General features: G+C 34.3%; 1 protein-coding gene and 1 long non-coding RNA gene across 2 annotated transcripts in view; one reads left to right on the forward strand and one right to left on the reverse strand.

Moving 5' to 3' along the window:
* heph (polypyrimidine tract-binding protein 1 heph) overlaps positions 1-27,982 on the forward strand; it is a 422,821-nt gene that overhangs the window by 383,904 nt on the left and 10,935 nt on the right. The window contains exon 13 of the mRNA XM_017609147.1: positions 21,133-21,349. Within this exon, the coding sequence (XP_017464636.1) occupies positions 21,133-21,349 (217 nt within the window). The remainder of the gene's footprint in view (positions 1-21,132; positions 21,350-27,982) is intronic.
* On the reverse strand, positions 868-17,937 carry LOC108358053 (uncharacterized). Its single transcript, XR_001846703.1, has 4 exons — positions 17,928-17,937; positions 12,082-12,088; positions 6,495-6,496; positions 868-989 (listed from the first exon to the last, which is right to left on the reverse strand). It is a non-coding gene; the product is annotated as an uncharacterized LOC108358053 (long non-coding RNA).

The following is a 27,982-nucleotide window of genomic DNA, read 5'->3' on the forward strand; positions in this document are numbered from 1 at the left end:
TAAACCTCTTGCTTTCTTTGTGCCAAATATCGGTAGATTTTTAGCCTTTGTTGGTTAAAATGGTAGAAAATATAATATAGCTAAAAAGTTGGAAGATCTACCAATAAAGTAGTAAAGTCCGTGCACTGGGCAGACCTATTTTGCTTTCTTGTTTGCCGTTAAATTAGTTACAGCACATGTTTTGAAACTCAAATGTATGTAGGTATGGTATATCTCTTTTTTCTGAAATAGTTTTTGAGGCATAGCGATTTTAAAAATTGTTGCATAAGTCGCTGCATTCAGGGCTCGAAGCACAAGCGTCTACAATGTTAAAGACTCGTGGTTTTTTTCTAAGCTTTTCTGCTTCATTTTGTGAAATCCTACAATCCTGAGCTTTGTTTTTATCTTGTGGAATCTAACTCGGCATGGCAAGCTGGCCCGTATGATTTCTTTAAGGCCATAAATGCCGTAGATAATAACTGGAGGTTAACGCGTCTGTACTGAAACTTTAAGTGGTAATAGAATTATGTATTGTGGAAATTTGATTTGGAGACAAACAGTTTCGACGTTGTCTTCTTCAGTGTCATTTTTCGTGCTGAATATTTTCTTTGCATTCGTTAGTAATAATGTTCTCTAATAGGTTTAAGCGTAGATTTCTGTCATAAGGTTTGCGAAATTTGATTCGAATAGATGTTTCGATATTTGTTTGTTGTAGTACTTTATGTGCTCATGACCAAGAATGATAGACCAAGAATAGATAGATTGCGCATTCCTGCGGGAGATGACGTCAAGATAGCAACGAATAGGAAAGAGTAATTGGAGATGGAGGAGAGAAAGAGTGTTAATTGTCAAACTATGTAGGTCGCCATGTTTACATACATATAAACATCTCTGCATACATAAAAACAGTTTGCTAAAATGACGTCACACGAACAACTGATTCTGTCAAATTCGCCAAGAACAATGTAGCGGTACTGCTGATTGTGCCACCTCTGTCTCCCTACATCGTGCTCATGACCACCAAATTTTTTTCTTTGGTTTAGTTCTTATTCGCCTTTTTCTATGTATCTTTTAAATAATCTTGTATCTCGCAATAGTTATATTGTGTTTAAGGGAGTTCTTTCGAGTCTGGTTATTAAATGTCTAAACACGGCGTTTGTGTTATTTGAGGGTGATTTGAGGTGTTGTGTATTATTGTGTTTGTATATTTCGATTTTTTTTGTATCCTTATTTTATTTTCTCTCCTTGTTCAATATCCAATGTGAATTTCATATTTTCAAAATTCTTCGAAGGGTTAAGACTTCTTGTAAATGCGTATAAAAATGCCATCCATTTTATACCCTGCTACGTAGGCACTCCTTTTGGCGATATCTTAGATACATAAAATATTTTCAAACAGTCAGCGTTAGCACCTACATACTACATAGTGAGTGCTACTAAAGTGCTGTTCAAAAACCTTCTAAGCAAGCAATATTTTAAGAAGAGTTCTCTGTTATTGGTTCAATTGAATGAATTACTTCCTAATGTTTAAATACTAATTTTAACTTGCAGGCCAAATGATGTTTCACTTTTACTTGAGCGGATAAGCTTTATCGTTTTTCAAAGGAATCTTCGTCGTTTTCACTCCTTCCATGTGGAATATTTAAAAATTTTGCAAGTACTGCTCTATGACCCCCAATAATTGTGTTAACGAAAGCCAAATCCATATGAAAGCCCACATAAGCACATAAGTATGCGTGCCTTTGACAGATAAGATGATTACACAAATTCCCATGACAGCGCCTATATACTTGCCAACGCATGAAAACGTTAAGAATTTACATATATTTTGATAGCTATGCGTAATTGTCAAACGCAGAAAAAAAGAGCGCCTACGAATTGTAGAAGCCACAGATGGAACGTGTTGTTCTATTGCATTTTGCTTCGTAGTGCGATTTTGTCTCATTAAAACCCAAAATAAAAAACCTTATGGCGATTTGGTTTCTATCAAAAAATGTTGCTTGTTGATTGTCCCTTTCTCTTTTCGTGTTCGATTCTAAATTAAATGCAAAGGGTGAGAAAATTGTGTGTTCGTTTCTTAAACTGTTACACTCTTGTAAGGCAAAAGAGGCACATTCTCTGCCCTGTGAAGCTTTGTCAGAGGAGATAGTTGCCCTGAATATCAAATGGTTTTTTAAAACGACAACGTTATGAAATACGTGAGCTATAGAGCTGTCAAACTATCGATAGTCAAGTTCATCGATGTTTTACGATAGTCTTAGGGGTGACTATCGATACTACCGATAGTATCGACCCATTTCATATGTTTTTCTAAATCCATTTATTTTTCGTTATCTTGCTTTTATAAATTTGTTTATTTTAGCGGCTCACGGTTGCATTTTAGTATCGAGAAATATTGCTAGAAATTCATTCGCCGTGTAATTAGTCAAAAAGCGATTTCAGAAACTTTCCCTGCAATTCGCTTTTCGGAAATAAAAACTTTCTTTCGAAAGACAATTTCCATGCATGGTGTCACTGCTCATGAAACTGCTTTCTGAAATTTCTCAATTTGACAGTCCTTTGAAATATACTGCATTACCACTTCTGAGACGCTCTTAAGACGGCAATGTAACCTCTGCTATTTACACGCTTAAAATAAAAAATGGCGCTTTTAGAAATAATGCCATGAACCAACTAAACAAATCACCCAGCACGGCAACCGTGTAATTGTAATTGCATCTGAGAAAAAAATAATAGTTGATAACATGGCGGCGAAAAAATGACGTCACTGCAAAAAATACTTTTTCTCGCACTCCGTCCTGGGTGATCTTTACTCTTTGGTTCATGAAATAATGCTGCCAAGTTTTGTTCTCTTTGAACCAATACGTGTAAATGTCAAAAGCGCTAGGAAAGAGAATACCACCCTATCAATGAAACGATAGTGGCGATAGTACTAAAACTATCGATAGTTGTTTCATGTGACCAGACTATCGATACTATCGATAGGTTGGCAGCTCTAGTGAGCTAGTTAAGGACAAGTAGTACAGGGATGAGTGTAGCATCAAACACATTTTGCACCGGGTAAGGGCAACATGTTATAAACATTTTTCGCTTCGATGTGTTATTAGTAGGGACAACTCTAATTATTCATACATTTGTACCAGAATTAGTAGAACTATCTTCAAAACTATTTTAAGTTCAACTACATACATATCGCACGTTTAATAATGTAGAGATGTTATTCAATTTTTAACGTTTTTGGAGATTTCACCAACTATGTATATGAATTGCTTAAACTTTGATTGCGTTTTCCAGGAAAATTTAAATTTTTAATTAATTCTGAATATTATTAAACATGTTTGGTTTAGCCGGTGCCGCTTTCTTTATTTTTAACAAGATTTTGTGTTCATAGCATTTTATTAAGACTTCATTCCCAACATCAACCGCATTACCAAATTCAACTGTGCAGCGAATTGCTGAATTATTTTCAAGAGGTAATTAAACTTGCTGCCGCTGTGTATTCCCTACCGGGCCATCAATGCATGCAACCGCGGCATGGCGGTCGTGTAAACGCGCTCCAACTCAATTGTCAATAGAGAAACAGCAGCAGCAATAGCAAGAGCTTCGAGAACGGCCAGTGAAATTGTGTAAATAATGTTGCATATTTAATGGGGCAAATGGTGTATTTAACGGCTGTCATGACAAAACGTTCGCTTCGCATCTATAGCCGAATGGTAAATTTCGCTTGGCGCGTGCCACACGCTGAACACTGCAGGGTGCATACAAATGGCAGGTTGGCAGGCAAACAGCATGATGGACAGACAAACAAAGAAAGGAAGTAATACATACATACACGTCGTAACGACGTCGTTTCCGACTCGTTCTGGTGAAATTTGTTCGCCGGCGAACTCGCCGTCGGATGAAAAGCACAGTTCGCCGGCGGGCCGCAAAAATGACTCGCCGGCGGGTCGCTAAAACGACTACCATGCAGCCCGCAAAAACGATATGCCAGCAAACTGCAAACGATGCTCAAAATTGCTAGAAAATTAAGAACAATTTTTTTGGTTTAAAATAGTTTAATTTAATTCAGTTGATTTTTTTCAAAGTTTTTTAAATAAACATAAATACTTAAATATTAATTAAAAAGAAAAATAAGGAAAACGTTCAGTCATAAAATACAAACAAAAATTTTAATATATTACTACACCCTGGGTCAAAAATATTGGCAAGTTTTAACAATTTATTTGTTTGTTACTTCATTTTAGTTATCTTTAAAATTAATTGAAATTGGGTTTATTTTTTAACAAGGACCATGTAGTAAAAATTAAAGCAATGTGCAGTATACATACATATATATGTTTATATAAAAAAATTTCAAGGAATTAGCAGCAAAGTAAATATTTCGTTTATGGTTTCAAACTTTGTACAGAACAATTTTCCCCATATGAAATACCATCAGCTACTATTCACTACTCAAATTCCGCAATGCCTGAGGAGCTCTTTGTAGACACGACATAGTAGATATATGTAAGACTTGTAGGTTCGAAGAAACGGATTCGTTTCTGGTTCACCCAAACGACTTCACCAGAGCGACGTCGAAATACGTCGTTTCGAGTCCACCCAAACGACTTCACCAGGGCGACGTCGTAACGGCCTCACCAAAGCGACGTCGTAACGACGTCGTTTAGAGTTCACCCCAACGACTACACCAGAATGACGTCGTAACGACGTCGTTGCGAGTTCACCCAAACGATTTCACCAGGGCGACGTCGTAATGACGTCGTTTCGAGTTCACCAAAACGACTTCGCCAGAGCGACGTCGTCTTCGTCCTGTGGCAAATTGGGTATGAACTATACATGCAAACTGACAGAATAGCAGACACTTTTTGGGAATATGGAGTGGTGTATGGAGTAAATGGATAGTGGCGAAAGGAAATGAGAATTGAATTGCAAATACGAGAGTAATTAATGTTAATAAGTTTATAATGTTCTGCAAAGTGGAACGGAAATGATTATTAAATTATCAATTATATTTCTGGACAAACGCTAAGATTTAGCAAAAGAAAAGGCGGACGAAAAAGGGATTGCTGGCGAGTTTTGAATTTTGTGCAATTCGGCGCACTTAAAATCCTTGCCACTTTAAAGGGTGCTAACCTTTCAAAAACTGATACACACAGATCTTTTGGTTTAACTAAAAATACACTACACATCTATGTATGTACTTGCGTGTAATTATGAGTGTTCATAAGTGAGTGTGAACGAGTATGTGTTCATTGCAAATCCCAATTGCATGAGAAGCAAAATTTCGTCGTGATTAATGTTGCATAAATGAACAGTACGGAAACTTTTGCATAGTTTGCCACAACTTAGGGCACTCAAGTATGTATGACTATGTGGGTAGTACGTCACTTATGGAATTACTCCACTTAATTCATTATTCTATAAGCTTTCGTGGGCTTGGCTGCCTGCTTTGCCCGCTTGCTGGCCTGACTAGTAAGTGTATTCCACGAAGGAATTCGGCAAAAATTTTACAAAGTGAAATATTGCAACGACGCCCAGCTGAGATTAAACTTACAAATTGAAGTGGAAAAGTTGGGCTAGCTGGCTGGCCACACTTTATGCGAACTCTGCCCTTTTTACATTTTTGGGTACATTCCTCCTTCACTCACACAGTGACGTTCTTGAACTGGTGTGATAATGAACTTTGTATGAGTGAAGTAATTAGAATATAAAGAATTCAATGACTTTTGGATGGCCAAAAACAGCTGAGCTCTAGTAAAAAGTAAATGAATAAGTTAAAAAAATATATATTTTATAAAAAGTGCAAAATGGAATGTTTTAATAACGGAAAAGGAAAGTTGCGAAGGTCAAACTGAAAAAGTTCCTATGCCAAATGAAAAAGAAAAAATCAAAGCATTATATACATATGTACATATGCATGTAAATACAAAAACCTTGCACATATGTATACAAACATATCCATTTTAAATGCATGCCGAATTTGTATTTTCTGCATGCGAAGTGTATTAAATATATTTTTCGTATAAATACGGAGTACGCTTCAGGGAGATTAAAATGTAAATATTGCATGGCTTACAAAGAGCAAATGTGCATATATTCGGCATGCAAAGAAACGCATTTGTTGAAATTCACAAAATTGAACAATGCACAAAGGGTGTCCCAAAAAGAGCGCCGCATTTAATTTTAAAGAAAAACTCATGGTCCATTGGTTTGATTTCTTGCACCAATTGAACCTTGACGCCACGATGCCGAATGGAAGTTCCTGGATTCTCGGTCACAGATTCCCTTAGTGTGGCTATATTTTCTAAAGACCGACAAGGACGACGACGACCAATGGTCTTCTGATCCATCAGCGTAAATTTGGTCTAACATTTTGTAATTAAATGCGTCACTCGATTCATTCGGTGCATTATTGCGACCGACAATTTTACGCAATTGTTGAGCTGATATCACAAAACTTGCACCATTTTTTGTAATTCGTTTTTAAAATAATTCAACGTTGTTCGTTTGAAAACGTCTCCATATTCTTAAATCGCGTGGTCTGTACGTAGGGTTGCCAACCGTACTATAGTATTGTACTATTTTTTAATCTGCGTACTATATACTGTTGGAAAAAATACAGTATGCAAAAATACTATATTTCTCTAATTATAAATAAATACATTTTTTTTAATGTTGTTCAAAGATTAAACTTATTTTTATTTAGTGTTTATTAAGGAATAAACTATAATTCAAATTAAAATATAATAAAATAAATAGTCAAATCTAGTCAATATGTGAGTGTCGTAAAGTTATGATATTTAAGAACATCTCTTTCTTAATTAACGATGACACTGTTTCTATATGAAGCTGATTTTCACATTTTGTTTTAATAAAATTTAGTATCGAAAATATTCTTTCAAAACTTGCCTAGGATTGTGATATAATGGTTCGTTCAAAACCTTTTTTCAAAACGAGAAGGCGAAGACAAAAAGAGAATAAAAAAATGTCCCGCATTGAATTTTCAGACTTTTAAAACGGTATAGTAATTTAATTTTTTAAATTTAAATAAAGCATGAATACCCCATGGAATAAACGAATAGATAAAAAATATACAACGGTAAAACTGGCACATACATAAATATATGAAAGAATGCACTCAGCCGACGCCTCTAGCCATTGTGTGTCACAAATTTAAGTTATGGATGGACATTTTAGTTTTTAACCACCGAGAGGCTCTCATACAAATATAATCGAAAAACTTATTTTCAGTCTGAATTGGTATAGATATGTATGTTTGACATATTAGTCAGTGATGAACATCTCATCTATACGTACAAATACGTATGCATATTTTTTATAAATGAAAATCGAGGTTCTTTTTCTTTCTAGGAAACTTGGTAGAATTAGCATTAATCAATCCAGTATTAACGTTCATAATTCGATTTTAAGTTTTCCTGTAAATTCGCTATAAATTATGCTGGTGGACTTCAAAATACTAATAGTGAGTATAGAACCACGAATCGAAAATGACAACACATGTTTAAAAATACTGAATGAATTACCAAATTTGCTTAAAAAAATATTTCTTTTCTACTCTATCTTTGAAACTTCAGCATTGACAGAATGAGGTGTTTGTTATGAATATGAAATAGCGAGATGAGAGAAACAAAGTAACTACCTGACTTATTGAACATTAACTTTGGATTTATATCAATTTAAATGTAGATTGCGATAAAGCATATAATACTTTCATAGTTAACAAAGAATTGTTAAAAACTGTCAAAAGTGCAAAGAAATCCGTTTTTTATAAAAGAAATCCATAAGAAAGTAAAATTATGTATACATAAAAAACGTTTTTACAGTTTCTTTCAAATAAAATACTATATATATTTGAAGTATACTATATATATTTTTTTTTGAAAGAGTACTATAAATATCTTGGAAAATGTTGGCAACTCTATCTGTACGTGACAGCTGTCAAAAAAAATCACCATACTGTATTAACGAAGTGGCGGCAAATGTAAATCCGCCGATCTTATTGGGACACCCAATACATGTTAACGCTTGCAGACATTCTCGAAAAACAAATACTGCATATGTACGTGTGTACGTAGATAAATTTCTTTGGAAATTCGTTTAGGCCCTTACTGGCCACTCCCATTGCTTATTTGTGAGCGTATGTTAGCACATTACCTCATCCACTCTCGCACGATTTGGATTTATTACAAACTGCTTATAATTAATTTTAACATATTTTAAAGCATAATTGCACAAACTCTACAACAGCAGTGTCTGTTGCCCGAAGGCTATTTGTTTTGTAATTGTTATTATCAAACATATTTATTATAATTTGTTAATAAAACTTTCTTATGTATTCCCCAAAGGATTGCCAAACATGTCACAGGAGCAAACTAAATTAAGCGACAGCAGGCAGAGTAGCTCGTACGATAATTATAAAAGTTGCTATTGTTGTTGGAGCAAGTGTGGGATATTTTAACTTTCTAATTTCATTTAGGGGATTTAATGTCCTGTTATAACTATATAATAATAATAGATTGGCGCCTACACATCTGTTAGTGTTTGGCCGAGCTTCTCCTCCGATTTGTGACGTGCGCTTTGATGATGTCACACAAAGGGGAGGGACCTACAGTTTTACGCCGACTCCGAACGGCGATTGTATTTTTATGAGAAGCTGTTTTTCATGGAAGAAAAACACTCGGAGGTTTGCCATTGTCTGCCGAGGGGCGCCCGCTGTTAAGAAAACACCTTTTATGTAAATTTTTTGCGATGTTGCTGTGACCAGGGTTTGAACCAGGCGCTGCGGAGTGGAAGCGCGCACTGCTTACCACTACACCACAGCGGCCGCCAATTACAACTACCTCCATCTTAAACATCATTATCGACGTTTCGACAACATGCATATAACATGTGATCGATAAAGAATTCGTTGTATTCATCACACAATAAGATGGTGTTAGCTGTCTACATAGAAGAGTTATATTGCAAAAACTCCTCATATCTGAACCATCAGTGGTATATGAGATGTAACTTGTAGAGAAGTATACCTCAAATGATCATTTAGTAAATGATTATTTAGTAAATAACCTGCAGGAAATGTATCTAACTATAAGCTAACCTTAAGTTGTTTAGGAAGGAGCTAAAAGTCACTATTAAATATATATTTTCTTTGACGAAAGCCAACTATATTTCTATGGCGATGGCCGCGAAATAGTAGATTTAGTCAGGGGTGGTTACCTCTGCATTTGATGTAACTAACATGTAACTAACTACTTCATTTATTTTATTACATTTTATATTTGTTTACATATTCTGCTGTAGGTGGTCCCATATTCGAACTCCGTCAGACATACATAACTTCAAAATGATAATACGAAATTTCGATCTTCCTTTTATTTGTCTTCAATTCAAAAAAGTATTTGCGAAGAGCAGGATATTTAAATTGAAACGCATTTTAAGAAAACAATCTCCTGCAATACTCCTGTATTACTTGTCAACTAGTTTCAAGTTAGCTTTTTGTAGCTAGCTACAAGTGGGTTATTTTTTATCAATTGATAATTGTTTTCTGCAGGGTAGCTTTCGACATTGCATGTTTTTAGCTGTATAACACTGTACAGCACTCGACTGGGATTGGACCAAACCAACTTTTTTTAAGAGATTGAGTCATAAGTCAAACAAGTAATTTCTCCGTTTTTCGAAGTTAGCCTCCGAAATCGAGATATGGGCCTTCGAAGTTCGAAATCGGACCTTTGGTACGAAATTATTTTTAATTGTTACATGTAAAAAGCAAAAAAAGTAACAATACAGACGTGGTCTAGCTTTTGCTCTTATTTATGTGGTATATAACTTTTTTTGTGAAAACTTATATTACAGTTGCTTTAATGGGTCAAAGTTCAGATTTTCGAAAAATTAAAAACTTAACATTTCTATCTGATTTTTTAAAGATTCGTAAAAAAAAATACCTTTTTTGTATAAAAAATATATTTTAAACAAAAAAATTACTAACCGACTTTAAAAAATATTGGTATCATTGTAAAGGCGATTAAGCCCCTTCTGATATGCATATTTGTTTATTTTGTAAATAAAAATTGGCGAAAAATCCTTCAAAGCAAAAAATTACTATTTTAAATAAAACAAGTAAGAAAGTCGTAAGTTCAGGCGGAGTCGAACATTAAATACCCGGCGCAAGTATTAAATATATGTTTTTTGACCTTTCCGAAAGCTACCGCTAGATGGTAAGCCGGGGTGTATCAATTTTGAGTAAACTAGCGTCCTTAAATTTCGAATTATTGAAGTTTCAAGCATTTCTGAAATTTACCGTTATATAAAAAGCGGCCGTAATTTTAGTCCGATTTCAATAATTTTCAACGTTTTGCTTTTATTTGGCAAGCACTATAAAAATAACGAGTTTGGTACAAATTGCTAGAACGGTTACCGATATACATATATGTGATCATAAGTGGGCGGTGCCACGCCCATTTTCCAAAATTTTACCATAAACTTATATCTTGGTAAAGAATTGTTGCTAGCATCAATTTTGAATAAATTAACTTTAATATTTACTGATTTATCGAAGATTTTGTATTTCTCTAAATTACCGTTATATGGGATGTGGGCGTGGTTATTGTCCGATTTTTTAAATTTTCGGCCATTTAGTATGCTGTATCAAGGCCAACAACTGTGCCAAGTTTGGAAGCAATTGGTGCAGCGGTTACCAAGATATACACATGTAACCATAAGTGGGCGCGGCTACGCCCATTTTTCAAAAATGTATTATATTCTTATTTTTCATCCAAAAATTGTTGTAAATATCAATTTTGAGTGAATAACCTTCAGTAGTTACTAAAATATCGCAGTTTTCGTATTTCCGAAAATTACCGTTATATGGGATGTGGGCGTGGTTATTGTCCGATTTTTTAAATTTTCGGCCATTTAGTATGCTGTACCAAGGCCAACAACTGTGCCAAGTTTGGAAGAAATTGGTACAGCGGTTACCAAGATATACACATGTAACCATAAGTGGGCGTGGCTACGCCCATTTTCCAAAAATGTATAATATTCTTATTTTTCGTCTGAAAATTATTACAAATATCAATCNTTACCGTTATATGGGAAGTGGGCGTGGTTACTGTCCGATTTCGCCCATTTTCAACACCAACCTACCTTGGATTAACAGAAACCCACGTACCAAATTTCGTTGAGATATCTCAGTTTTTGCTCGAGTTATCGTGTACACGGACCGACGGACAGACAGACATGGCTTAATCGATTTCTCTATTCATTCTGAGCATATATGTATGCATTTGTCTATATCTATCTCGATTCGTTTTGGCTGTTACAAACAACCGTTATGTGAACAAAATTAATATACCCTTGTGCACAAGTGCGCTCGGGTATAAAAATTACCCACCGATTTTTAAAAATTGTCATCATTGTTAAGGCCATTAAACCCCCTTTCATCTATTTAGTATGTATAATTGTATACTTTGTATATAAAACTTTTAGAAAAAACAATTGCAAAAAAAAAATACTAATTTTTTCTTATAAAAAAAATATAAAAAAATTACTAATTAGTAATAAAATAAAATACCGTATTTAAATAAAACAAATACATAATTAATAGTGTGTTAAGCGTTAATTCGTTCTGGTCCACACACAGCCTTGTCAAAAATAAAGCAAAAGTATATCGATGGCTGAGTGGAAGATCGACCTATCTCGGCAGCCAGTTCGACAACGCTCTATCTCAAAAAACTTTTCAAGAACACCCTATTTCAGAATTTAATTGAAAAACACCCTATCTCAAAATTCGGTTCAAAAACGCCCTATCTCACTTCAAAATGTATTGAAAATATGCTGATATAGGGCGTTTTTGAATCGGCAGCTGAGATAGGGCGTTTGTGAAACGATTTATGAAATAGGGCGTCCTTGAAAAGTTTTTTGAGATAGAGCGTTTTCGAATTGGCTGCCGACATATTTCGATCTTCCGCTCAGCCATCGATATGTAGATAACAGAGGTCTAAGGCATATAAAAATATAAAAACACCATGGTTTTTTTGATTATTTACATAACAGGTTATATGTAAAAGTTAACGTTTAAAGTACTGTATTACTAATAGGTAATTTTTATGTGAATTTTTTTTTGTATTTTTTTCCTTGTAAGTGTTTTTCTCAGATTTTTATATACGAAGTATTGTTTAAAAATCGGTAGTCAACTTTTTTGTTTAAAATGTTGTTTATGTAATAAAAACAAAAAATATGTTTCCTTTAAATGTGGTTTTTCTCAAATTTTTATAAGACTACGTCTATATTTTTAGGTTGGTTACATGCAATAATTAAATATAATTTTTTACCAAACGTCTTATTTCGAACTCGATTTCGGAGGCTAACTTCGAAAAACGCAGAAATCACTTTTTTATCTATGACTCAATCTCTTCAAAAAAATTGGTTTGGTCTAATACCCAGAAAAAAAGTTGTGTTGGCCGTACAGTGTAAGTTATATATATAACGCAAACCCTCAAATCTGAACAATCAGTTGTATTGGAGTTATATGTTATATGGGTCTGATTTTACGGGTTCCAACAAATGATCAATGCGAAGATAGCGTTCAAACAGACAGCTTTAATAGCCACATTGCATGAGATGTGCGCTATTCCGAGTGATAAACCACCTAAAACTCGTTATTCCAAACGCGCTTTCAAAATCTGGACTTAGAGGCGAAAACAAGTGTCAGGCCGGGCACAGTTTTTTGGGCAAAATCAACACGGAACCTTAATGCTCTGTTGTCTGTTTTAATTTTATGAGACCCTGAAAATTTACTTTGTCGGTTAAGGTCATGCATATCCATATACCTACACTTGTGTAAAAAAGGCAAGAGACAAGTCATTACATAACAAGAGTGTACGAAAGATGAGTGTTACAAGAAATTTGCTGAAAGCGAATTCAATTTTCATTGCTTATGTACATATGTATGTATGTATATTCAGGTTTATGTATGCACGTACATAAATACGCACGAAGATATGCACGCTGGCTGTAAATAAGTAATTTTACTCACATTTCCGTTTGCTCGTCGGTGACAATAGTCCTCCTTGGCAACACCTTAAACTGAAATTACGTATTCCAGCTCTGGTACATACTTGAATGCACACTTAACTACGCACATGGCGTAAGTCCAGCCGAAGCGGTTGTCCAGAAACACTGGCCCAAAGTATGTATTTTAACTTCATCGGTCTTTGTCTACCTAAGGAAAGAAAACTATAATATTTATTTTATTCATGTAAAATACTATTTTATACTCAACTTACAATCGCACCAGTAATTCCATTGTTATTGCTACACACACGAGCACAGCTTGTAAAACCCTGTAAGAAATTCATTAGTCTTGGATTTTCATTTTCTTTCTAGTAATGCAGGTATATTTATGACGTTTCATCTATGAAGTTTCTTTACGAAATTTTTTTTTTATGAAATCAAAACGGAATCTTTATATTTTATCAAATGTATATGAAAAGGAATCGAAACCATAATCTGCCAGATAGTAGCACTCAGCTTTTATGAGATAAAAAGTAAACTCAAGACGTCTTCCCAATTTCTTTTTACTCTTTCAAGTTGGGCCTGGATGGTGTTTAACCATGAAATTCTTCTACCTCCGGCTCTTTGCTAAATGTGTAAGCTTCTGCATCAGTTTCCAATTTAACCCAATTTCGCCCCTTTTTGAGAAAAGTGGATTTGAATGTTTTATTGGGTTTTACATAACTTACTTAGCAATCTAAAGTAGCTAATAGTTATAATTTTTTAAATATATCTATACATATGTACAAACGATCCTATATGTAATTATGCAGGTTATATATGTATGTATTTATGTAACATTTACCGTTTGTGTGTATGCCAGTGCACGGACTTTACCACTTTATTGATAGATATACCAACTTTTTAGCTGTGTTTCATTTTCTGATATTTTTATAAACATCTACCAATATACTTTGGAGAGAAAGTAAATAGATTTTAATAGACGAGTGTATACATATATTTTATATATATATAAATATATGCATATATAATATATTTTGTCAACGAACACACCTAAAATAAAAATGTAAATTTAACTCCTTCCATAGCCAATTTAAAAGTGAAATTGCATCTACATCAGCTGTTTATGTAAATATTTTTTGTTTGCAAAATGTTTTTTGTGACCAAACGAATGGTCCGCAAATTTCAAGCATTTCATATCTTAGTTTCATCAAGCAATTTTGAAGAACAGAGTAATTGGTTGAGCCTTTTTTAAAGTATTACAGGGCCCGAATCATGGCATCCGTGATTGAGTCAAATTCTAATCGAAATCTTTTTCAGATTACGGCATTTAGTAGCGAGTTCGCTTTTTCAACTTGAAAAGTGAGGTACTTTTTCTATCCAAAAGCCAGCATAAGAACCATCAACAATGTAAAGCTGTTGATTAAGTGATTTCAATAGGAGCTACTAGGAGGGCTCGGTATTGAAAAGCAGTTCCTTCTTTCGAGGAACGCAAACGCTCTATAAATCTCTCATCATACCCGTCCTAAGTGACATGAACATTTTAAACGACTGAGGGACATTTTTTAATTTTAAAACTCCTATTTTTTCTGCGCTCAGAAATTCGATAATTTTTACCGGTTGATATATGTAATTGGCGAGTATCAGATTAGTTCAAATGCACAATGGAGCTCTATATGGCAGTAAACCTCAAATCTATCGGAGTGGTTAGGTATTTGTCAGGCACTGTTTGCTAGGCACTATCTTGCAGCTTATCTTATTGGGTATAATTTTCTCCTCCGAGAGAAACATATTGCAGTATGTATAGTTAAGTCTTACTTCTTATTGTGCAACATGCTCCTGAAGTCCGGTCTACTTACAACTGTAGAAGTGTCGAATAAAGTAACGAATGAATTTGTAAATATTTTATAAGCGCATAAAAGCCCGGCCAACACTTGCAGCCAATACCACATACATAAGTACATATATACATATGTGTTTGTGCAGTACATGTAGTACCACAGGATATAAAGGATAGGAAATAATTTTACGGCCCTTGTGGCACATTAGTAGTCTATATGGGATCCATTAATATTTTGACAGTCGCAGCAATCGCTGTCGTTTGCTGACGCCTGACTTCTTCCTTTACTATACGTAACTACTGTATTGTAATCGTTACCTTGGCCTGCAAAATATACCTGAAAACCTACTTTCGCACACATATTCACTTACTTGAATTCATTCACATTTTGCCATTGATGAGGGCTTGCCACCCATTTCTCGTTCTCTTGGGGGCTCTGTGTGAGGCGAAAATATGTACATACCACTTTTGCTTGTGTATCCAACTTGAAAGGTGTGATAAATAAGTGCAAGCGAACGTAAAAGTAAATTTTTTATGCGATCACCATACGTGTGTGTACGAATTAATTTGTATACGAATGTGTGATATGTTTATTTTCACAATATTTTCTTTTCCATTCCCACGTTCTTCGATGAATACTTTCAATAGTACTAAAGCAATGACTGCAGAGATGAAACGCTGGTCGCAAAATTTTATTATTACGATAGTATCTTGATTATTGTCGAAAAGTTGGCTGAAAAATTGGGGTTGCGAAACGGAATTATTGCACAAAGAAAACATATCATTAATATTCATTATGGTTACTCTGGCATGTAATGGCACTTTTGAGATAAAAGTTGCTTACACTTGATGGAAGTGTACGCTTAATTTGTATGTATGATTGAACAACGATATTTTCAACATTACAATAAAAATTTACTAGCGCAGCTGTAATGTAATATACCTGAAATGCATTAAATCTCCAGATTGTTTCGGCCGGCGGAAAATTTAGCTCTTTCGTATGGATCTTTAAGACGAAAAGCAACAAGCGTTCATTATCATGAAATTTTACAACTGAACCTATTGTTAATTTAAAGATAGAGAATACAGAAATATGTGTGTACATAATATGTACGTACTGTACTTATTTCCAATACTGTTAATATCGTTTGCTCCACCAACAGCTTAAATGGAAATAAACGAAATATGTTACTTCACATTCCGCATTTAAATTAAAATATGATATGCCTCTTATTGCTGATTAATAAATAATATTGCAGATTTTAAATATCTTTACGCTTACCCGTTGCTAATTATTAATTAGTATTATCTATCAAATTTTCATTATAAAACAAGTAAGAAAGTCTAAGTTCGGGTGGAGCCGAACATTAAATACCCGGCGCAAGTATTAAATATATATTTTTTCACCTTTCCGAAAGCTACCGCTAGATGGTAAGCTGGAGTGTATCAATTTTGAGTAAATTAGCGTCCTTAAATTTCAAAATATTGCAGTTTCAAGCATTTCTGAAGTTTACCGTTATATGAAAAGCGGCCGTAATTTTAGTAAAATTTCACTAATTTTAAAGGTTTTCCTTTATCTGGCAAGCACAACAACCATACCGAGTTTGGTACAAATTGGTAGAACGGTTACCGAGATACATATGTATATCTGATCATAAGAGGGCGGTGCCCATTTTTCAAAATTTTAGCATAAACGTATTCCTTGGTTAAAAATTGTTGCAAGCATCAATTTTGAATAAATTAGCTTTAATATTTACTGATTTATCGAAGATTTTGTATTTCTCTAAATTACCGTTATATGGGATGTGGGCGTGGTTATTGACCGATTTTAAAATTTCTCCGCCACTTGGTTTGCTGTACCAAGACCGTTCGTTGAGATATCTCAATTTTTGCTCGAGTTATCGTGTACACGGACGGACAGACATACATGGCTTAATCGTCTTCTCTATTCATTCTGAGCATTTATGTATACATTTGTTTATATCTATCTCGATTCGTTTTGGCTGTTACAAACCACCGTTATGTGAACAAAATTAATATACCCTTGTGCACAAGTGCGCTCGGGTATAAAAATCGTATGCGGCATTACTACTAGAATATACCTTAGGGTAGTCCAAAAATGCACGTGAAAAAACAAAGCCGGTATTTTTATGCTCCCACCCCCTAGGCTTGTTCTATATCGAAAAAAACCCTTATTTTTTATTTTGAAATCAAAAAATATTTGGAGGTCGCTCAAAGCACTCAAAGTTTTTCATGTTTTTTATATGGAAAAAACAACTTTTCATAAAAATGGTATAGAATTCTTCCAAATCAATTATTTCGATTCGTAGAACTCTGTTTCTCTTCAGGATATTCCCAATAGTAATACCCAATTATTTAGTTAACCGTTCTTTCATAGTAACTATATTTTATAGGTCCGCCAAAACCCACAGGAAATGCCAGAAAATGTAATGGGGGATAAATAAAAAATGGTTAAATAAACAATAGGGTATTTTTATTAGAAGTCTCCCGAAGAGAACCAGAGTTTTCCGATCGAAATATATTAATTTTCAAGAACTCTATACCATTTCTACGTAATGTTGTTTTTTTTCTCCATATAAAATACATGGAAAACTTAGAGCGATTTGAGCGAACTCTAAATATTTTTTAATTTAAAAATAAAAAATATGGGTATTATTTTTTCTCTATAGAAAAATTCTAGGGGTCGAGAGCATAAAACTTCCGACATTTCTTGTTGTGGACCACCCTAATATAAATACATACGTACGTAAATTAAGCTGGGTCGTCAAAGTCGATCTTTAACCAGAGAAAAGAATTATTAAATAGGAGACTTTCGTAAAAAATTTACATAGATAACTGCAGCGCATCGTACCGCTAATCCCGTATTATTCATTTTGTTTATGTTTTTATTTATTATAATAATTTATGATATTTCTAACTGCCCATGTGCTTTATTTTGAACCTACATGTGTACAAAAAAACTCTGTTTTCACGAGTATTTTCTATTTTTATATCAAATTAACGGATTGGCGATCTGGCGTGGTTTATCTTACTTGTGTGCTGATGTTTTCTTAACATTAAAAATTCTCTCAGACCATTGGCAGAGAAAGCGCCTTTTGGTCTCTGTTCAATAACATTTATAACGATTGGAAGATTTCCAACAATTTCTGAAAGAGTTGTAGTAAATCGATTTTGTGTAAACAAGTTTCCACTATATCTAGGTCAAATATCGACTTTAAAGACCTTGCTTAACGTACATATCGCTCTTGCTGCTCGGACCAGGGATCGAGCCCATGTTCTACGGAGTAGTAATACGCACCTCTACATAAGCACAGTGGCCAAAAAATCATTGCGAAGAAGGTTTTTATTACTAAAACAATATTTTTGTGTTTAAAAAAATAATAATAATTGAGAAGTCGTTTATACCTCCAAATAAGCACAGCGGCCAAAAAATTAAAACGGAAAAAAATCATTGCGGAAGAAGGTTTTTATTACTAAAACAATATTTTTTTGTTTAAAAAAACAAAAACTAATTGATATATTTGATTGAATTATTATACAAAAATTAGGTTCTAGTCGGACTTCGTCCAAATTCCAACAGGGCACTCTTTCCAATATTTAGCCTACACGAGTCTAACAAACAAAACCGTCCTCGTCCGTTTCCTGTTCTAAGTACTGCTATTCGGTCCACTTTTTTTATCCATCAATTTCAGGCAAAAGCCCGTAATCCCAATGCCAGAGAAAGATGCGTGTAAGTTACATCGCCCATAATTATGCCGAACTTCTATTCCAGAACGCTAAGAGGACTTCGAAAAATTGTAACTTTAAAATGGGCTTTTTCTATGTCTCCAGCGTCATGTAGTGAACATGTCTACGGCAAATGGCCTACAGTAGCAGGACTGACAAGTTTTGGGTCTGCTATTTTAAAATATTTGTCGCTTTCGCAAGTTTATGGTAAATAATTGAACTTTCGCCTTCTGCTCACACTGTTGCCTTCGCCTTCTTCTGGCCTCTTTATTTGATGTTTTTAAATCTACTGTATTCGTAAAAAGAAAAAAGCATCTTCCATTTGCTTATGTTGGCTACTAATACCTGAAATTTCACTTTTCTGACTTTCACTAAAAGATTTTCATTGTAGTTTGGCAGCTGAATATTTATTAAAGTCTCATGAAATGCGAGCTAAACGAGTTTCATATTGTGTAAAAATTTCGAGCCAACATAAAAGGCAATATCCATCCCTTTTATCTGCACTTTGTGAGCGAAATCGGAACTTGAACGCATCTCTTAAAAAATTACTTATTATTATTTTAGTAAATTTACATACCAACCTATTTTCTCAGTATTTCCGATCTTTCTCTACGAATCTTCTGGATTTAAACAATGTATTTTTCTTAGCCGCAGGTGCATTATAGCAGTAGAATATTTTATGTCTGCCGGCATAAACAGCAATCTACGAACTTTATACAATACCGTCCTTAGATGCTCGCAAATGTTTGAACTGGGTATGCTGATGGCTGCCGATTTGCAATATTGCTCGCAAATGCATCGAAGTACAAGATGCAAAACGAATTTTCATTCCATGTGTATCAATATGCCGGTACATAAATACATTTTGATGTATGTAAATGAGTATGCAAAAGCAATAATAAATATATGGCGATTTTGACAAATGTAATCGCTTGTATTTATCGCTACTTCTCTAACTTTGCTCTCCATTCCGCAGCTTTTGTTTTTGCAAGTCTACCAAGCCTGCAGCCTCCGCCGCAACTCCATGACTTGGCACAGTACACTCACCCCAAGCCGCGACATGCCGTTGCTGTAGCATATTTGCTGCATTGTTTTTCTTTCTTGTCATTGAAGTGCCAGCCATGTCGTTGATCCTTGAAATGGCTGCATTTTTATTTTTGCTACATTTATGAAAAACATTACTTGTGCATTGTTTGCAATTACAACTGGAGGCGGCAAATACTTTGTCGGTTGAACACTTTACGCGCTGACTTCTTGTGGTGGCCGTTTCCTACATATATGCTAACAGGCGCATTCATGTGTGTACGTAATTCGAACCTAAAAGCCTTTTCACCACTCATCTGTACAAGTTCCGCATTTGTTCTCATATACTCTCACACTTATGTAAGCACGGTGACAAGTTCGTATCTCATAAGGTTTGTTCGTCGAAAATCCAGCAAGAATTATCCAACACTCAAAATATCAGAGAGTAAGAAAAAATTCTCTCAAATTCTCTCTCATGTTGAGAAACTTGCAAATTTCTGCACGAACGCAAATTTGCAGGAATTTGCAAGTTTCGCTGCCAGCTGGCGTCCACGGTTGCATTTCAAACATAAACAATTTTTATAGAATTTTTAAAATTCTTTCGGATGGCCAAAAACAGGATATACATGTATATTTCTTGTTGTTCTGACTTTCTTTAACATACATTTCAATTTCTTCATCGTACTAGCTGTCGGGTTTCTTAAATCGACTCTGGTTGCAATTGCATTCCGATTGCGAATACCATTTTTTTCAGCCGAATTAAGTTCAAATCATTGGAATTAACTAAATTAATTATATCAACAATTATTTACTTCCTTTTTTCATAAAAAAATCGCTCGTGTTTATAAATTTTTAAATTTAACGAACTAATTTATTCAAATTATTGTAGACAAAAATGCAACCATGCGCCACAACCACATGTTTTTCGTGTTTGCAAATTCTTGCTGGCAAAATTTTTTCCAGCAAGAATTTGCAACTTCTCTCCAAGAGAACTGTCACTTTGCTCTCACAATTTTTTAGTGTTGGATAATTTTTTGGTCTGCACGAACGCGATTTGGGCAAAAATCGTGATAATTCGTACAAATTCGTACAAATTTTTTGCTCGACGAACAAACCTATAGAAAAATCGCTCGTGAACCACCACTGCTTGTTACCAATAACTAACTTCGAAACGTGCAAAGTTGCTTTAATGGGACGAACTATTTCTATTCCGGATTATATACTCACAAATTTATGCACATTTATATGTGTTATGTGTGTTTGCAAATATTTGGATACATTCTTACGAAAATGTGTAGGTAACCATCGAGCTAAAATTTATTTTCTCATTCTCGATTTTCAACTAGCCGTTTATTCTCGTCTACTATATATGTACATTCGACTAATATTTATTTGTATATGTTTTTGACTTCCATTTGTGTATATACAAAGCTTTTAGTATTGTTTGCATATATGTATATATGTATGTGCATATTTCATGTATTCTCGAATTTCTTTTTGTCCATCTACAGCTATGAATCACCTTGACAAATTGCGCTTGTGGGGTAAGGCGATACGTGTTATGGCTAGTAAACATCAGGCTGTGCAGCTGCCGAAGGAAGGACAACCAGATGCCGGCCTAACACGCGACTATTCACAGAATCCATTGCACCGATTCAAGAAACCAGGCAGCAAAAATTATCAGAACATCTATCCTCCATCGGCCACATTGCATTTAAGTAACATTCCGTAAGTAGAGTTTAAATAACAGTGAACTAAAGTATTTACAATTTTGCATCAATAGAAGTGATAGCAGTTTACAGTTTAAGCTTTATTATAGTAGTAGACCGTATTAAGATGTACATACTAATACGGTATACTTTATTTCAACACCCTGTGAAAACTGCTAAATCGTCTTTTTCTATAACCTTTTTATTTCGTAAAGTTATTAGGAAAGCCTACAGTTAAATAGAACGATTATAAATAACAGGGCATTTTCGAACTTTTTGAATTATTTCTCTGAAAAAAAGCAATGACCAATGCCTATTTGAACAGAAAATTGAACGCTTTACCAAAAACGTTTTTTTTTTTAGTGATAGATTTACTCCCCCGAAAGTTATTCAAGATTCACGTGGACATTGTACACATAGAAATGTACCTTTTGCCTGTCAAATGTACCTATAAAGTAGCTCACGATTTTATTCCTTTTTTTATTATTTTTAGATAATTGGTAACAATTTAATAAATTTATAATTATTTGCATTAACGAGAAAGTGATTAATATCTGATATAAAGTTGAATTAATATTCATAACAATTCAATAAAGATACATATATGTATGTACATGGGAGTGCTCTAAACAAAAGAAAGTCGGAATTTTAATGTTCTCACCCTCTAGCATTGTACTATACCGAAACAAGTAGTTTTTATTTGGAACTTTCTATGCATTTTATATGGGGAAAAACAAGTTTTCGTAGAAATGGTATAAAATTGTTGAAAATTCATATTTCTCGATAGGAAAACTTTGTTTCTCTTAAAAAGATTTTCAATAATATTACCCAATTATTTTTTTAACCATTTTCTATTATTAACTATTTCTTATAGGACCCCTAAAACTCTCGAAAATACAATGCGGAACCCATAAAAATCGCTTATGTTTAAAATTGCTAAAATAAACAATCGGAAGCAAAGTTTCCGATCAAAAAATATTGATTTTTAAGAATTCTATACCATTTCTATGAAAACTTGTTTTCCCCCATATAAAATGCTTGGAAAACTTTGAGCGCTTTAAGCGACCTCTAAATATTTTTTGATTAAAAAACAGATTTGTTCGGTATCATTTATTCATTTTATTTAACCCTGCTTATAAATAGCAGGCTTTCTAATAATTACATTTGAGTTTACATGTTTGAGAACTACATAATTATTCAAGAATATGTTGAAAGTGGTAGTACTTAAAAAAGTATTTAAGAAAATTAAAGTAGTTTACACAATTTAATTATTTACACCATCCTGACTATAAATTGATCGGTCAATTGGAATATATGCATTGAATTGCTTTTTGACTATTTTATAAAAGCTCCTAGGTAGTCCCTCAAGGAATAGTAGATTGGGCACGTGAAGGGCAGATGGTCTAGGCTTTCCATTTGGCCTAGATTGCACTGTGGAGATAAAGCATTTGGGTATATTTTGTAGACCAGGTCTTTGATACAAAACCTTATGTGGTACTTCGTGGACAGGCGAACTTGAGCTAAAATTTTACTTGTTTACCAATCATTGCAAGCTAAATAAATTACAGCAAGAGTACATTCAGATTACAGATATTTCCGCCTTTAATTATTATTTGCTTCTTCCGTACTTTCAACTCATTCACAATTTAAATTCACACGCACATACAATGTAGCCATTTTGCTAGAAAGCTCTCAAAACGTGAGGAGTTTTCGCTGTTCACAAATAATTTAATAAAGGGACTTGGCCGCTTTGCTTAGATTTCTTGTTGCTGCAATGACATGTTCAAAATGATATATGAGTTGCCATTTCTCCTTGTTTACAAAAATTTTCTATTTTTTTTTTTGCGAGCAACGTAGTATATAGTGTTAAATATTGATATTTATTTGGCTGTCGTCTAGTTGTATCTAAGAGGTCTATTCTGCACGTTACCGAAGATTTTGTAACCGGAAAATTGTATTACCAAAAAATGTTACCAGTTCTTGTCACCGCGATTCTAGGTACGTTGGTAATGCAGTTAAAATATTCAGCAATTCAGCTATGAAGAATTGTGCAAATCCTGGCATTGCATATTTCACGGGGCAATAATTTGTTACCAGCTTATGAGATGGTAACAAAATTTACCGGTTACAAGAGTATACAGAATGCGAAAAGGGTTTAAAAATTGACAGGAACTTTATTTACCGGTTACAAACTTTTTATTACCAGTGCAGAATAGACCTGTAAATTGAACTCTGTGTACCGAATGTACCTTTTGGTTCGAAAAAGTCGGAAAAAGGTACAATTGTATCTAGTTTTTCATCCCTCCTAGGTAGGCGGATGCAAGCGGCACATGGCGTATGAGTACGGTGACCAGATTTTTGTGGCTTAAAATCGGGACATTTGTAAATCATCGAATCTGAACCTAAATTTAATTTTTGGAATAAAAAGGCATAACATCTTTTAATATATACACACAATACGGTGGCGAGAATGTAAATAGAGAAAAGACATTTTAGCCAAGTTTTGGTTACCTTTTTTATTTATTTTTTATAAAAATATAACTAACTATATAAAATAAACATGTAAATCAAAATTTCAAACTTTGTAGAATATCACTGTGGAACAAATTTAGGTTAGCAAAAGTTAGGTCAATTCTGAGAGTGAGGGGTGAAAATAGAGGCTAAATAAGAAGAGCCATATCGCGGCGTTTTTTTATGTTAGTTCGAATTTTTTTTAATCGACCTTCGAGCTTTGCAGTCAAATGCCGATTTTCAGCATACTGTTTGTGTGGTTTTTTGGCTATAACTCGTCGACTAATTGATATTTTTTCAATCTGTTAAAGCCAAATTATTGCTAGAGACCTATGCAACAATTAAAATTAAAAAATAAAATTGCTTTAGAAAATTTTTGTAGTGCTTTGAAGCAAAATTTCGAAAAAATTTTTTTTCATGCTTTTTGAACATATTTTCCACAAAACTAAGTCTTTTTTGCTTTCTGTTTGGTCTATAATATGCTTCTCAGTTTCTTCAATAAATTTCATTTGAAAAGAAACCAATCATAATACAAAACTTGCGTTTTCCAGCTTAATATTAATTTACTTCTCATTTCTTATGTACCAATTTTTTCAGTGTTGGTTTTGAAGAAACATTGAAAAAGAAATTATAAAAATATGGAAAAAATAATAATAAATTAAATTAATGATTTGGCCAGTTGCCGTTTAGCAGGCGGCTGTGGATCAACATCACTGCTCTCTCTAATATCTTGGTCATCGTCATCATCATCACAAAGGTCGATAATTTCGTCCAACAGATATTCTGGAATTTCATCTTTGTCTTCCCCTTCTTCCTCTTTTTCCTCGTCTTCCTCTTCTTCAAAGGTGTTTTTATACCAATAACAAATTTCAGCGAGTATTGCATCTGGAGATTTCTTTCCTCTGTACCTGAAACGAAAATAGTTTTCAATCGTTATACTATGTCTCCATTGAGAAATTTATCCATTAAGATTTAATAAAGCCAGTTGCTAAATCACAACCGTCTCCATTACCACAACGAGATATGTTTGACGTTCACATTTTTAAATATTTGACGTTTGCTTATGTATGATTTTATAAATACAGTTGCGGACATTGATATACAGACAGATAAAAGGAAGGTGCCAAGCGGAATTTCATTATGTGAATTCTTAATATTATTGGCTTCATATTCGTGGTAAATATGTATGTATAATATATAGTTTGGAAAATGTAAAGAGTGGTACCATATTCCCAATCATTTTCCCCAATTTAAGAAAAATTATCGAAACGGTAAAAAACATTTGCGGAAAGAAAATTTTTTGTAGAACTCTTTTATTCATAGGAGGGAACCGAAAATCTAATCGTGGGCCTTTGGCATATCATGAAGACGAATTGAGTTCTAGAGGATGTTCGGTGCAATGTTATCGAAGCAGAACCATTACCGAAATTTATAAATTTTTTGTCGGAGCGCGCAAATGACTTATAGAAAGTGAATAAGACTCTGCATGATATTACTATAAAACATTTCTTCTAAATTTTTGGTTTTTAAAATAATATTTTCTTAATTTATTACAACCAAAGTTATGTTAATATGTATTACTAANCTAGTGTCAGTGCTATACGCAATTGGAACAGAAGGCATTCTATTCGTCTTGTGCAAAAGCACAACTTTTAAGCTGATTAGTGAACTATCGATGAATAAACGCCAATCATCTTTTTTATAGGTTATATAGNAATTTTATATGGTAAATCTCAAAAGATTTAACGCCAAATCTCGTCAGAGGGCTAAATCTTCATTAAATCTCAAAATGGAGACATAGTATTACCATGTTTAAATTGTGCACTCTGATAAAGATATTAGAAAAATCTATGAATTCAAAATATGCACACTCTATAGTTACCTTCTTTCAAATGGAAGCGCAGTTTGGTGATAACGTTCGCATTGCTCATCAGATTCAGTTGGCAACTGTTGAGCGAGTTGATCAAGAATGATTTTTGTACGATATATTAACCCCAATTACATCGAAAGCTGCCAACAGCTGTCTTTGCGTTCTTTACCCAAAAGTCCTTTAATGACTGCTTTCAATGCGAGCCATGCATTTAATTCTCGGTCTGTCAGAACTTGGTCAAAATCTCGACGACTCATTAGTTTCCGTATGTCGGGACCATTAACAACCCCTTCCTGAATTTTGGCGTTACTTAGTCTTGGGAAAATGTCTTTTAAGCGGTTGAATACTGCTGGTGTTTTTGCGATACATTTCAAAAAATTTTTAGCAATGCCAAGTTTAATGTGGAGCAACGGCAACAAAATTTTCATTTCATGAACAAGACTTTCGTGTAGCCTATTGTCTTTAGGCCATTTCCGTCCAATGCGACTATTCCAGTTATGCTGTTTGTACTGGTTTCTTCCTTTAATACCTTCTCCGTATCGTGAATCCCAATCGCACAAAAAACACGGATATTTTGGACGGCCAGATGCTGTTAAGCCTGTAATCAATGAAATTATTTTGAGGTCGCAGCAAATGCGCCACTGGTGTTCGTTATATTTGACTACTTGCAGAATGTGTTTCAAATTATCGAAATTTTCACTAGTGTCAGTGCTATACGCAATTGGAACAGAAGGCATTCTATTCGTCTTGTGCAAAAGCACAACTTTTAAGCTGATTAGTGAACTATCGATGAATAAACGCCAATCATCTTTTTTATAGGTTAACCCTATCGTCTCCATTAACTTTTCGATATCGTTGCAATAAGCGAAATTTTTTGCATCATTCAAATTGAAGAACTTTTCTAACTCTTTTTGGCGTTTTCGATATGCTGTTACTTTGGTACCTTTCGCCAGCAAATTATTTCCTTTCAAAAATGAAACCAGTTGTTCTGATTTTTTCTGAGTCAAACACAAAATTGCAACAATTGCATCCAATTTCTTTTGTGTGACTAGGATTGGGTCCTTTGATGTTTCATAGGATGTACCTTCACCAGGGTCGTATTCTCAGAAGAAATGCATGGATATAGCAGCGGCGGTTGTAGTACTGATATCTATTTGAAGATCAATACTTCGGTATGTTGGTACTGGAACGAATTCTGAGTGCGGTAATGGTAATTGGACACTTGGCACTGCTACATAAGTTTTATTATTTGCTTTCCTTCTATTCAAAGTTTAATTGAAGAAGCTGAGAAGCATATTATAGATCAAACAGAACGCAAAAAAGACTTAGTTTTGCGGAAAATATGTTCAAAAATTTATGTATGTCTCTTAGTTGTAAACCAATTTAAACCCGATAATAAAATGCTTTACTTTAGACATAATCATAAACTTTAAATATAAAGTGACCTTTTAAGTTACAGGTTACTTGAGAAAACGGCCCTAAATAGTAAAATTTTTCGGTATCAGTACAACCATTTATAATATAAAAAGAGTATTGAAAAATGTTAGATTTGTATCTTGGTTATTAATTTGATGATAAATAAGTTAATAGTAAAAACAAATATTTTTAAAGCAAGCTTTCTAAGTATGAACGAAATCGGACCATAATTACTGGTTTACCAAATGTATTGACTAATGCGCACCTATCGGCAAAATTTTTAGAGAGGCTGTCCTTTTTCTTGTAGGTAATATACGTTCTAACTATGAATCAAATCGGACTATAAATACGGGGTTTTCAAATATCTCGACTTCTGGGCCAACTGTGAAGTTTCAAGTACAGTAGATACTCTTCTTCTTCTTTTTTGGCGCTGTAACCGCCTAAGCGATTTTGGCCGAGTTCAGCAAAGCACGCCAGACGTTTCTCCTCTGTGCCAACAGACGCCAATTGGAAACGCCAAATGAAGCCAAGTCCTTCCCCACCTGATCTTTCCATCGCAGTGGGGGCCTCCCTCTTCCTCTGCTACCACCAGCGGGTTCCGAGTTGAATACTTTCAGAGCTGGAGCGTCGGTGTCCATTCGAACGACATGACCAAGCCAGCGGAGCCGCTGTATTTTAATTCGCTGCACTATGTCCATATCGTTGTAAAGCTCATACAGCTCATCGTTCCATCGTCTGCGGTACTCGCCGTCGCCAACCCGTAAAGGCCCGTAAATCTTCCGCAAAATCTTTCTCTCAAGCACTCCAAGAGCCGCCAAATCGGATGTTGTCATTGTCCATGCTTCTGCGCCATAT

This window comes from Rhagoletis zephyria, unplaced genomic scaffold (genome assembly GCF_001687245.7).
Source record: "Rhagoletis zephyria isolate East Lansing unplaced genomic scaffold, Rhagoletis_zephyria_1.1 Rzeph_scaffold_00008, whole genome shotgun sequence".
NCBI classification, from domain to species: Eukaryota; Metazoa; Arthropoda; class Insecta; order Diptera; family Tephritidae; genus Rhagoletis; species Rhagoletis zephyria.